The following is a 12810-nucleotide window of genomic DNA, read 5'->3' as shown; positions in this document are numbered from 1 at the left end:
TTAGAGATGACCAGGTTCTGATCACTGATGTCTCACTGGCTCTTGCGCTGTATTATAAACCAGCAGGTAGCTTCCGCGCCAACGCGTGCGCAGACTTCACCCTCCGCCCTTTCCTTCCCCACTTCCTTCTCTAATTGCGCAGGTGCGCTCCCGATAGGAGGCGGTGCTGGCGACTCCGCGAAGGGGAGCCTTGGGCACGCTTTGGGCCAGCAGTGCGCGTGCGCGGGGCTAGAGCCACCGACCGTCACCGGCGGAGATGGCCGCCGCCGGGGAAGCTTCGTCGGAGCCGGCGGCTTCGGAACAACCAACGGAGCTGTCTGCCTCAGTGCGGGCGAGCATCGAGCGGAAGCGGCAGCGGGCGCTGATGCTGCGCCAAGCCCGGCTGGCGGCCCGGCCTTACCCGGCAACGGCAGCTGCAACTACTGGAGGTTTGGGCCCTTGGCGGCGCCTGCCTCTTCTCTTTTCTGGGGGACCGGGGGCCGCATCCTGGATGGGGCGTCCCTCTCGCATCTGAGCGCAGACGCTTGTGCAGTCCCGGGTAGGGGCGGGTGGAGGGGGTAGCGGAGGGGGGTAGGGAATCCGCTCGTCGGAGATTGTCACTGCGGACTGCCCAAGACCACAAGGCGACCCTGACTCCCAGCCCTGGCCTTTCCTCCCTGCCTTGGGTGGTCCAGCTACCGTCCTTAGTTTGGGGATACAGCCTCCCTCGCCGTCTGGAGGTGCCAGCCAGTGTCTTAGCTCTCCCTCTCTGCTCTCTTCCTGCAATTGCCACGGGTCCCAGGGGGTGGTCTTTGTGTAAAGCTTTTAGACCTTATAGCACATTTGAGTAGTAGTCCTGCACCAGCTCCTTCATGCCTCCGTATAACACGGGCTGATACGCAGTGCTTGCTACGTGCTGGGGGCAGACAGACACTAGCTCCTGCCTGCCTGGGGGGAACAGAGTGGCACCTGTTGTGCTTCACGTTTTTCAGCTTGGCTAATTTGATTCAAACAGCTAACCTGGAATTATTTAGGGCAGGGCTTGTTATCCGTATTGTACTGAGATGATAATTGAGGATCAGTAAAGGAAAGGGGGTTTGCTCAGGTTCATCCCAGTAAGTGCAAAGGCTAATCAGGACTAGAACTCGGGTCTAATCTGACCCTGGATTCAGGGCCTTTCCTTGCTCACTAGTTGCCTCTGCTATACTAGGCATTTCTCTCACTCTTAGGATGAAGGGCTGTTATTCTTGCTTGGATTTCATCTTTTTTCTTAGAGCAGCACTTGGCTGCCTATTTCTTTGCCTATCATGTAATTCTCCAGTGGGGGGTCAACTAATCATTTTCCCCAGAGAAATACAGTTTGGTTGACATGTGGTTCTTCAGCACTGCCTCTGTAATGTGAAGCACCTGTGTTCGTAAACCTGTGTCTAAACCTACTTGAGCAGTTGAGCTCGGTCAGAACTGTGTCATCTACTCCCCCTTCTCATCAGCCAGAAGAAAGGCAGAGTGAAAACAGCTAGCTGCATGTCTATATTCATTCATACTGACACTGAATCTGCACATTTTGACCACTTTTAAGCATTCTAGGATCAGGACAAAATGTTCTTCATCTGCATGGATTAATTCATGTTCATGATTCCATATAGATTTCTAAAATGTGTAAAATGGCTATGGAACAGGGGTGCAAAGTAGAGCATAAAGTGGTATTAAATGTCTGATAATGGAAAGCAAGGCGGCATGAATATCTTGTAAGATGTCTTGGGCATTTACCAAAGAACTGAATTGTGTTGTTGCATTGTAGACAACCTGTGCTTTGAGTTAGTTAGGTGCTGAGATTTTTGTTCTTTGTAATACTTTTATTTCCATATGTATAGTTTTCATACTCTGTGTGCGCTATGACATATGCCTTGAAAAAGACCGAGAACTTGCTTAGAATGTGTTGCTAAGAGTAGTGCTAAGGTCCTGGGGAAATACAAGGCATAGCAGTAGAGAGAAATGGGGCTTTGTTTTTGGCATGATTTAGCATCGCTCAGGATCCTGCTCTAATTATAGTCTTAATAACTACAGCTTCCCTTCTTCTTATAACATTCATGAAATCAAAATCATATTCTGGTACATTTTCTATCCAGTCAGTAAATATTCATGGAATGCTAAACTGTTTTTCAGAATGACAGAGATAAAAGTGCTCAGGCTGATGCAGGGATATAAGGAGATAAATGGGCAATATAGTAAAGTATGAAAATTGCTGTTAACTGTAGAAACAGGCTTATTATACTCTAATCCCTTTATATAATAGAAAAAGAAATTGAGGCCAGGGAAGGTGCGTGATTTAAGCAAAATAATACCTCTTTGTCTTAAAGAATTAGTTACACCATACACTAATGTAAAATGCACTTATCTGAATTTTACCTGTGTGAGTGCTCATGTCTAATACCATGGCATCAATGTCGTGTACTGACACTTCCAGAACCGTAGGCGCTTCCCCACTGTCACTTCCTAGTCAGTTACTCACCCTCAGAAGTAACTACTCTTCTGATGGTTTGATTAGTACCATCTGTTTTTGAACATTATATAAATGGAATCATACAGTATCTGGCTTCTTTTGCTCAAAGTAATACCTGAGAGCTTCATCCCTGCTGTTGCATGTGTTGGTAGTTTGTTCATTTGTATGTTCTATAGTACTCTTTTATGTTGTTACATTGTAGTTTTCCACTTCCTTTTGATGGACATTTGGGTTCTTTCCAGTTTGGAGCTATTAAAAGGAAAACATTTGTGAGCATTTTGATATATGTTTTATGGTGGACATATGCACACATTTCTATTGCGTATATACCTAGAAATGTAATCCTGGCTCCTAGGGGAAATGTATATTTAGCTTTAGTATACGCAGAATATATCATGAGAAACGCTGAGCTGGAAGAAGCACAAGCTGGAATCAAGATTGCTGGGAGAAATATCAATAACCTCAGATATGCAGATGACACCACCCTTATGGCAGAAGGTGAAGAAGAACTAAAGAGCCTCTTGATGAAAGTGAAAGAGGAAAGTGAAAAAGTTGGCTTAAAGCTCAACATTCAGAAAACTAGGATCATGGCATCCGGTCCCATGACTTTGTGGCAAATAGATGGGGAAACAGTGGAGACAGTGGCTGACTTTATTTTTGGGGGCTCCAAAATCACTGCAGATGGTGATTGCAGCCATGAAATTAAAAGACGCTTTCTCCTTGGAAGGAAAGTTATGGCCAACCTAGACAGTATATTAAAAAGCAGAGACATTACTTTGTCAACAAAGGTCTGTCTAGTCAAGGCTGTGGTTTTTCCAGTAGTCATGTATGGATATGAGAGTTGGACTATAAAGAAAGCTGAGCATTGAAGAATTGATGCTTTTGAACTGTGGTGTTGGAGAAGACTCTTGAGAGTCCCTTGGACTCAAGGAGATCCAACCAGTCCATCCTAAAGGAGATCAGTCCTGGATATTCATTGGAAGGACTGATGCTGAAGCTGAAACTCCAACACTTTGGTCACCTGATGCGAAGAGCTGACTCATTTGAAAAGACCCTGATGCTGGGAAAGATTGAGGGCAGGAGGAGAAGGGGATGACAGAGGATGAGATGGTTGGATGGCATCACCGACTCAATGGACATGAGTTTGGGTAAACTCTGGGAGTTGGTGACGGACAGGGAGTGCTGGCGTGCTGCAGTTCATGGGGTCACAAAGAGTTGGACATGACTGAGGAACTGAACTGAACTGAGGCATTGTCAAACACTCATTATATCAATTTAGAATCTTACCAGCAATGTATGACAGTCTCAATACCACATCTTCATTTGGTATTGTCAGTCTTTTTCATTTTGAGTATTCTGGTCAGAGTGGTGGTATTTCATTATGGTTTTAATTTGTATTTTCCTAATTTCTAATGATAGACATTTTTCTTGTGGTTACTGGATATTTGCATGTTTTCATTTGTGAAGTTTCTCTTCAGGTCTTTTGCCTCTTTTTAAGGCTCTGTTTTTCTTTTACTGAAGTGAAAGTGTTAGTTGCTCAGTTGTGTCCAACTCTTTGCGATCCCTTAACAGTCTGTCAGGCTTCTCTGTCCATGGGATTCTCCTGGCAAGAATACTGGAGTGGGTTGCCATTCCTCTTCTCCAGGGCATCTTCCTGACCCAGGGATCAAACCTGGGTCTCCTGCATTGCAGGAGGATTCTTTACCATCTGAGCCACCAGGAAAGCCTGTTTATAGGATTTCACTGTATATTCTGGATATGAGTCTTTTGTCAGATATACATATTGCAAATAGCTTCTGCCAATTTTCATCTTGTCTTTTTACTCTCATAATGGTGTCTTTTGATGAATAGAGGTTCTGATAGTTTTTTTTTCTTTATATATTTTATTGAAGTATAGTTGACTTACAATGAATGTTTCAGGTGTACAGTGAGGTGGTTCAGTTATACATATACCCGTGTGTTATTTTTCAAGTTATTTCCATCATAGGTTATTACAAGGTATTGAGTATAGTTCTCTGTGCTGTACGGTAAACCTTTGTTGCTTGTTGAATATCTATTTTTTTTTAAATTAGAAATCTAGCATTCTGTTCATACTAAGACAAGCAAGTGGGTTCAAACTGTCATAAACTTTTTAGTTAGGCAAAATTCATGTTTTCTAAAATTATTATACATACTGTTTATATATTTGTATATAAAAGCTTTTCTACTACACTTGATAAAGGCTTGAAAAAGAACATAAAAAAAGATGGAGAAATTGGAAAATTAAATGAAATGGGAGCACTGAATATGAAATAGAAGTGTGAAACAAACTCGATAAAAGTAAAAGATCATCATTAGTCCAGTTGTTTTTAAACATGGCTGCTCATTAGAAACATATCTGGAGCTCTGGCAAAGAATAGCAATACCTGGGCATTTGTATTTTTCAAGAAATTCCAAGATAATTCTGATATATATCTGGATTTCAAAAAGTGATTACAGGTTTTTCTATTAAATGGTAGTTAGGGTGATATATGGAGAAGGCAATGGCAACCCGCTCCATTACTCTTGCCTGGAAAATCCCATGGACAGAGGAGCCTGGTAGGCTGCAGTCCATGGGGTCACGAAGAGTCGGCCACGACTAAGTGACTTCACTTTCACGCATTGGAGAAGGAAATGGCAACCCACTCCAGCGTTCTTGCCTGGAGAATCCCAGGGACGGGGTCTATGGGGTCGCACAGAGTTGGACACGACTGAAGTGACTTAGCAGCAGCAGCAGGGTGATATAGAATTCTATTATTTTTCTGTTGCCCAATCATGATACAACAGTATTGAGTAATAGTTACATAATCACAATAGTAAGAGATGTTTGTCAGTTTTCACAGTCAATAGCCAGACAAAAAAAAAAAATAGTTACAGTTGCAAGCCATAATGGGAACAAGATTAACTTAACAATATAATTACATACAACTTGGGAGGTCAGGCAGAGTGATGTAGTAAGTGGAAGTGTGTACATGAACATTTTCATCTGCCTAACCAGTCTGTCTTTTGCTTGATGCATTTAATCCATTTACATTTAAGGGAATTATCAATATACATGATCCTATTACCATTTTCTTAATTGTTTTGGGTTTATCTTCTGTAGGTGTTTTCCTTCTCTTGTGTTTCCTGCCTAGAAAAGTTTTTTTAGCATTTGTTGTAAAGCTGGTTTGGTGGTGCTGATTTCTCTTAACTTTTGCTTGTTTGGAAAGCTTTTGATTTCTCCATCAAATTTGAATGAGAATCTTGGTGGGTAGAGTATTCTTGGTTGTAGGTTCTCCCCTTTCAACACTTTAAGTATATCGTGCGGTTCCCTCTAGTTTGTAGAGTTTCTGTTGAGGAATCAGCTGATAACCAGATGGGAGTTCCCTTGTATGTTATTGGTCACTTTTCCCTTGTTCCTTTTAATATTTTATCTTTGTCTTTCATTTTTGTCATTTTGATTACTATGTGTCTTGGTGTGTTCCTCCTTGGGTTTATCCCGCCGAGGACTCTGTTTCCTGGACTTGGTTGACTATTTCGTTTCCTATGTTAGGGAAGTTTTCAACTATTATCTCTTCAGATAGTTTCTCTGGTCCTTTCTCTCTCTCTCTCTTCTCCTTCTGGGACCCCTATAATGCGGATGTTGGTGTGTTTAATGTCCCAGAGGTCTCTTAGGCTGTCTTCATTTTTTTTTTTTTTTCCGTTCTGTTTTCTATATTCTGTTCTGCACCAGTGATTTCCACTATTCTGTCTTCCAGGTCACTTACCCATTCGTCTGTCTCAGTTATTTTGCTGTTGATTCCTTCTAGTGTATCGTTCATCTGTGTTCATTTATTTTTAGTACTTCTGACTCTTTGGTAAACCTTCCTTGCGTCTTCTCCATTCTTTTTCTGAGATCCTGGATCATCTTCACTATCATTCTGAATGCTTTTTCAGAAAGCTTGCCTGTCTCCACTTCATTTAGTTGTTTTTCAGGGGTTTTATATTGTCCCTTCACCTGGGACATAACTCTTTTTCATCCTGATTAACTTTTTGTCATGTGATTTTTGTTCTAGCCGCTGTGGGATTGTGGTTCTTCTTCTTCTGATGGTCTTATACATGTGTTCCCTGGAGAAGGAAATAGCAACCCACTCCAGAATTCTTGCCTAGAGAATTCAATGAACAGAGGAGCCTGGCAGGCTACAGTCCACGGGATTGCAAAGAGTCAGACATGACTGATTGATACTTTCACTTTCTGGTGAATGAGGCTAAGAGGCTTCTGTAAACGTCCGTCTCCTTGTGGCTTCTTTGTCTTTGGACATGTATTTTTTTTGGTGGGTTCTAGTGTTCTCCTGTCCTAGTTGTTCAACAGCTAGTTGAGATTTCGGTGCTTTTGCAGGAGGAGATGAGTACACATCCTTCTACTCCACCATCTTGTTAAAATTTGAAGTTATAATAATTTTCAGTCAAGTTCAATTAAACAGTTTTTCTCTTATGGTTGATACGTGTATGTCATGTGTAAGAAGTTTTTGGCTACCTCAAGTTCATAAAGTTATTTTATGTTTTCTTCTAGAAGCTTTATTTTACCTTTTATGTTCAAGATTGTGACCCATTTCAAAATTGTTCTGTGTGTATTGTATGTGATAGAATCAAAGTTCATTTATTGGAATGGCCATCTTTTCCTCACTGTTTTGTAGAAGTGCCTTAGTCATAAATTCTAGCATCATTTATCGAAAATACTATCTTTTTCTCACTGAATTGCCTTGGAGCCTTCGCTGTAAATACGTGTAGACCTATTACAGGACTCGATTATACTGGTCTCTTTGTCTTTGTTTCAGTACCACGCTGTCATAATTACTGAAGCTTTGTAGTAAATCTTTAAATCTGGGTAGTGTAAATGCTCTAGTTTTGTTCAGGATTATCTTGGCTATTCTGTGTTCTTTGTATTTACATATAAGCATTAGATCGGCTTGTCAGCTCCCATTATTCCTCCCCACCCACAACACACACATGCAAGCACCTACTAGGGTTTCGAGTGGGATCACATTGAATCTTTAGGTGAATCTGGGGAGAAGTGACTTTGATTTCTGTTAGTGGTGTTTTTGACGTTTTACACGTCTATTCCTAGGTATTATTTCTTGACTCTAATTGCAGATTCCTGTGGATGTCCTCTATTACACAATCACATCATCTGTGAGTAAATGCGGATTTACCCTTTCAGCCTTTACGCTTGTCTTGTTCTCTTGCCATATTACGGTGACTGGGGCCTCAGTATAACGTTGAATAGAAGTGATAATAGTGGACATCCTCGTCTTGTTTGATATATATTACATTTTTGAAAGTTCCTGTTTATACACAAGGGAGCATATGGGCTTACCTGGTTCATTTCTTGACCACTTCTTAACTTTTATAGGCATGGCTAATGTAAAAGCAGCCCCAAAGATAATTGACACAGGAGGAGGCTTCATCCTGGAAGAGGAGGAGGAGGAAGAACATACAGTTGGAAAAGTTGTTCATCAACCAGGTAAAGTGGGTTTTCAAAAAACAGATATCTAGATTGGTCATTTTGAATAACATGCGTGATTTTTTGCAAACTGATGTTAAAAAATGACACATTTAGTCAGTGAGCAAGTTGACTTTATAAGAATGATGAAATTTGGCAGTTTTGCTAGTAGATTAAAAATTAAACAAATTTGGCAGATTCATTTAAAAATGTGGTTTATATGCTTAGAGTTGATGCTCTCGGTCTTATAATAGACAGGTTGATAGAATAAATACTTAAAATTATCTTGATAGGTTGAAATGGGGGTCTTGAATGCAAGAGATAAAATTTAGCACATTCTTTCTTATGTTTAGAGGAAAAGTGGTTTCCCCATTTCTCAAATATTCTTTCAGGGCTTTCTTTTTAACGGCTACATAGTATTCCATTTGATGGCTGTACCATGGTTCATTGAAATGCAGCTCTTTTGTTTCTTTTCTCTATTCTAATAATTATTACTGCAGTGAATATATTTGGAGATAAACTTTTGTCCAGCTCTCTGATTCACAGCAGTAGGGTAACTGACCCAAAAGTATGTATACTTCCAGTAAAGTTTACATATTTAAAAAAAAGTTAACATGTATAGAAGCAGTAAACAACCTAAAAGCAAATAAACAAATGGATGTATTTTTCCAAATGAATTAACACATATTGAAGAGGGGGAGGACAGAAGGAGCTAGTCCAGATGATTTATGAGCATAGCATTTGACAGTGTATCCTCAGTTTGAGATAGGTGGGGTAAGGGGAAAAACTACAACATTCCTGAACTCATAGAGTGATATGAGGGAAGCAACTTTGAAATTATTTTAGACGTATTATTGGCTCAAATAGACGAATGTATTTCTTGATGTTGGGAGCCAGGGTTCTCATTGTGGAAGAAAGGACATACAAACGTAGAATGGGAGAAGGCAAGAAAGAACCCTATGGGAATGGATCAAAATTAGATAGATTAAAATCATGGATATGAACTCATGATTTCTGAAACATGTATATCTGTATGTGTAAACTAATAAATGTACTCAGTAAAGTTTCAGGAAACAAAATCAATACACTGAAATCTGTTGCATTTCTGTACATTACTAGTGAACTATCAGAAAGAGAAATTAGGAAAACAGTCCTATTTACAACTGCCTATTTATCAGAAATAATAAAATACCTAGGAATAAATTTAACCAAGGAGGTGAAATACTTGTACACTGAAAACTGTAAGACAAAAATGAAAGAAATGGAAGAAGACACAACTAAATTGAAAGACATTCTATACTCTTGGGTTGGAAGAGTTACTAATCTTAAAATGTCCATAGTACCTAAAGCAATGTACAGAATCAGTGCAGGCCCAGCCAAAATTCCAATAGCATTTTCCCACAGAAATAGAAAAAATTTTAAATTCATATGAATAATGAAAGACCCTGAATGGCCATTGAATCTTGAAAAAGAAGGACAGAACTGGAGACCTCATGCTCCCTGATTTCAAATTATATTTCAAAGCCATCATAATGACAATAAGTATGATATTGGCATAAAAACAGACACATAGATCAGTGGAACAGAAGAGAGAGCCCAGAAAAAACCTACACGGATGGTCAGTTAATTTATGATAAAGGAGCCAAGAATATACAATAGAGAAAGGACATTAATAAATGGAGTTGGGAAAACTGGACATTCACATGGAAAAGAATGAAACGAGGCCACTGTCTTACATCATACAGTATAACTCAAAATGGATTAAAGATTTAGATGTAAGACAGACCGTAAAACTCCTAGAAGAAAACATGAAAAGCCCCTTGACATTGCTCTTGCTAATGATATTTTTGGATATGACACCAAAAGCAGAGGCGATAAAGGCAGAACCTTCATAATTGAAAATCTTTAAATAAATTATAGCTGATATATTTTTTAAAAATTAAGAAAAAAACCCAGAACTGTTAAACAAGTGGGACTGCATCAAATTAAAAAGCTTCTACATAGCAAAGGAAACCTTCGAAAAGACCACCTACTGAAGGAGGGAAAATATTTGCAAATCATACATCTGATAACTTGGATTTTGTTAGGGTTTGGAGATTAGTGAGATTAAGAAGTGCTAGAATATTAATTGACCTTCTTGTATTGGAAGTAGGTAAGGAGAGGCAGTGATAGGAATATGTTGAATGAATTATGAACAAATGACAACTCCATTTTTCTTCCCACTGGGGTTAGTGGTAGTTCTCAGAGTTGGGGCTTGGCAGTGGCAGTCATCCTGAAGACTTATTAGTAAAACTTTCATATTTGCTGATAAAAAGAAAACAGTTCTATAGGATAAAGATCCTTAGCTAGGTATTTGAAATCTTTTTAAAAAATTCTGCTTTACTTTACCTGGAGTAGTTTCTGTAGTGGGTGTTGAGGTTGTATAGCTAAGTACAATCTCTACCCTTTAGAGATTTTCAATCTAGTAGTGGAGACAGATGAAGAGGAAGCCATTTACCCTGTTGGTAGGAGGTGGAATGGAGTTTCCCACTTGAAAGTGAATTCTGTATTGTCTCTCTTTTACTCTTGTTTTGCTCTTTACTGTTCTTTTCTGTGTTGTATGTTATGTCCCTTATGTGTAAGCAGCTCCCCCATCTTGCTTCCGCCTTGGGACTAATCTCTGTACTCTCAGCAGTACTGTGGTGGGCTGCATAATGGCCCCCAGCAATGTCCACATTCTAATCACCCTGGAATCTGTGAATTTACTACCTTACAGAGTGAAAGGCACTTTGCAGATAAAATTAAGGTTAAAGACCTTGAGGTGAGGAGCTTATTCTGGGTTATCCAGCTGTAATCACAAGCATCCTTAAAAGTAGGAGAGAGGCAGGAGAGAGTCTGGGGTGGTGTGATTATGGAAGAAGTCATAGTGATATAAGAAGCTACAGTTGCTGGCTTTGAAGATGGAGGAAGGGAGCCGTGAGTCAAGGAATGCAGGTGGCCTCTAACTGGAAATGGCAGGGTGGTAGATTGTCCCTCCAAAACCTCCAGAAAGGAGTGCAACTCTGCCAACAACTTGCCTCTAGCCCACTGAGACCTGTGTCAAATGTATAAACTACAGACTGGGATAAAATAAGTTTGTGTTATTTTAGCCACTAAATTTGTAGTAATTTGTTATAGCAGCAATACAGAAGTATTAATAATACAAGTACTTTACATGTGGTTTGTGTTCAACAATACTGAATGAGTTGATAATTTTTTCCTTTATATTATTTCCTTTCTCATTTCTTTTTTCCTTCAAAATTTTTTTTAATAAATGGGAGATTACTTAAAGTTTTATGTTGTCTTATGTAAATATTTGTATCAGTCATAAAATACATTTGTAAGCTAATACAAATAAAGGAAAATGTATTCTAATTACACAAAAAAAGGAAACTTAAGAATGAATTTTCCATTCTTTAGGACCTGTTATGGAATTTGATTATGTTATATGTGAAGAATGTGGTAAAGAGTTCATGGATTCTTACCTTATGAACCACTTTGATTTGGCAACTTGTGATAATTGCAGGTACTTATTTTTATTTCAGAGCATGTTCTAAATTACTAAAGTTTAACATTTGCATGTAGGTTTAGGGCAAAATAATGATTTGCTCCATTTGGATTCAGCATTTTCATAATAATTTTGTTTTTCGTTTTGGAAGTTTCCTAAAATTTCTGTGTTTTTCATTTTGCCAAAAAAATACAGGAAGCCTATGCTTAGCAGTCATGCCATATCAATAGGAAGGATGGCCCTGGGTCTGCCGTGGATACGTCCTTTTGCTTTTTTCTTTAACCATCTCCTAGTAGCAGGTTCCTAATCCTTCTCTTACCCCACCCCTAAGGATCCATTTGTTTTTTTCTTTCTTTGACCACCGTGTAACCACCTTGGTCAGAGGACTGGCACCTTCATTGAGAGGAGGAAAGTATAACCACTCTCCTGGTACGTAGAACACCTCTTTCCGTTCATTTTCTGTTCTTCTGAATTGGCAGGGAAGAGAATAGATGAGGAAAAATCAGATTCCTCTGTCATTCCCTTTTTTCTCCTAGCCTTTATTTCTTTTTTTATATCACCACAGATTATCCCTCACTACTCTACATGGTTCTGTCCCTACTGCTTACCTCCACAAGTCCTGCGTTGGTGTCTTTCACACCTGAAGATCCCACCTTGGATTCTCACTCAGCCTCTTATCTGCTCCCTGTGCCCACTTATATGTTCTGCCCCAGATCAGCTGCTCACATGCCTGGTGGACCTGCCCTTTCAGAGTCCCTGCTGCAGACATTGAGAGCTGGCACCATTGACTTGTTGCCAAGTAGAATCCTTAGAAGATAGAATGAGAGCTATTTCTGATCTCATGATCAGTGATGGGAAATGTTCTGGTATCCCTTGGAATTATGAATCATAAACTCTGTTCCCAGTGTTTATGCATAACAATGTCATCGATGCATACAGTGGTTAAGGTCCACAGTATTATCTCTTTAAAGTAGATAGCATTCAGGAACTAGGAAGAAAGTGAAATGAAGTCACTCAGTCCTGTCCAACTCTTTGTGACCCCATGGACTGCAGCCCACCAGGCTCCTCCGTCCATGGGATTCTCCAGGCAAGAGTACTGGAGTGGGTTGCCATTTCCTTCTCCAGGGGATCTTCCCAACCCAGGGATCGAACTCGGGTCTCCTGCATTCCAGGCAGACGCTTTAACCTCTGAGCCACCAGGGAGTTACCACATATAACCTTTTTCCATGAGAAAGTGGAAGCCAGTGATTATCAACTGAAAGTTATGTAGTAGTCTGCTGGAGCAGGAAACGGCAACCCACTCCAGTATTCTTGCCTGGAAAA

General features: G+C 39.9%; 1 protein-coding gene across 3 annotated transcripts in view; it reads left to right on the top strand.

Annotated features, from left to right (window-relative positions):
* Nucleotides 1-230: 230 nt before the first annotated feature.
* XPA (XPA, DNA damage recognition and repair factor) overlaps nucleotides 231-12810 on the top strand; it is a 28419-nt gene continuing 15839 nt past the window's right edge. For 2 of the 3 annotated variants that reach the window (XM_024995859.2, XM_059889178.1), the window contains exons 1-4: nucleotides 231-428; nucleotides 7613-7651; nucleotides 7872-7982; nucleotides 11400-11505. In XM_024995859.2, the coding sequence (XP_024851627.1) occupies nucleotides 257-428; nucleotides 7613-7651; nucleotides 7872-7982; nucleotides 11400-11505 (428 nt within the window). In that variant the 5' untranslated portion in view covers nucleotides 231-256. The remainder of the gene's footprint in view (nucleotides 429-7612; nucleotides 7652-7871; nucleotides 7983-11399; nucleotides 11506-12810) is intronic. The other variant, NM_001038681.2, reaches the window with a different exon arrangement.

Source organism: Bos taurus, chromosome 8 (assembly GCF_002263795.3).
Source record: "Bos taurus isolate L1 Dominette 01449 registration number 42190680 breed Hereford chromosome 8, ARS-UCD2.0, whole genome shotgun sequence".
Taxonomy (NCBI): Eukaryota; Metazoa; Chordata; class Mammalia; order Artiodactyla; family Bovidae; genus Bos; species Bos taurus.
The sequence above is the reverse complement of the archived record's forward strand: the minus strand, read 5'-3'. Positions and strand labels throughout refer to the sequence as shown.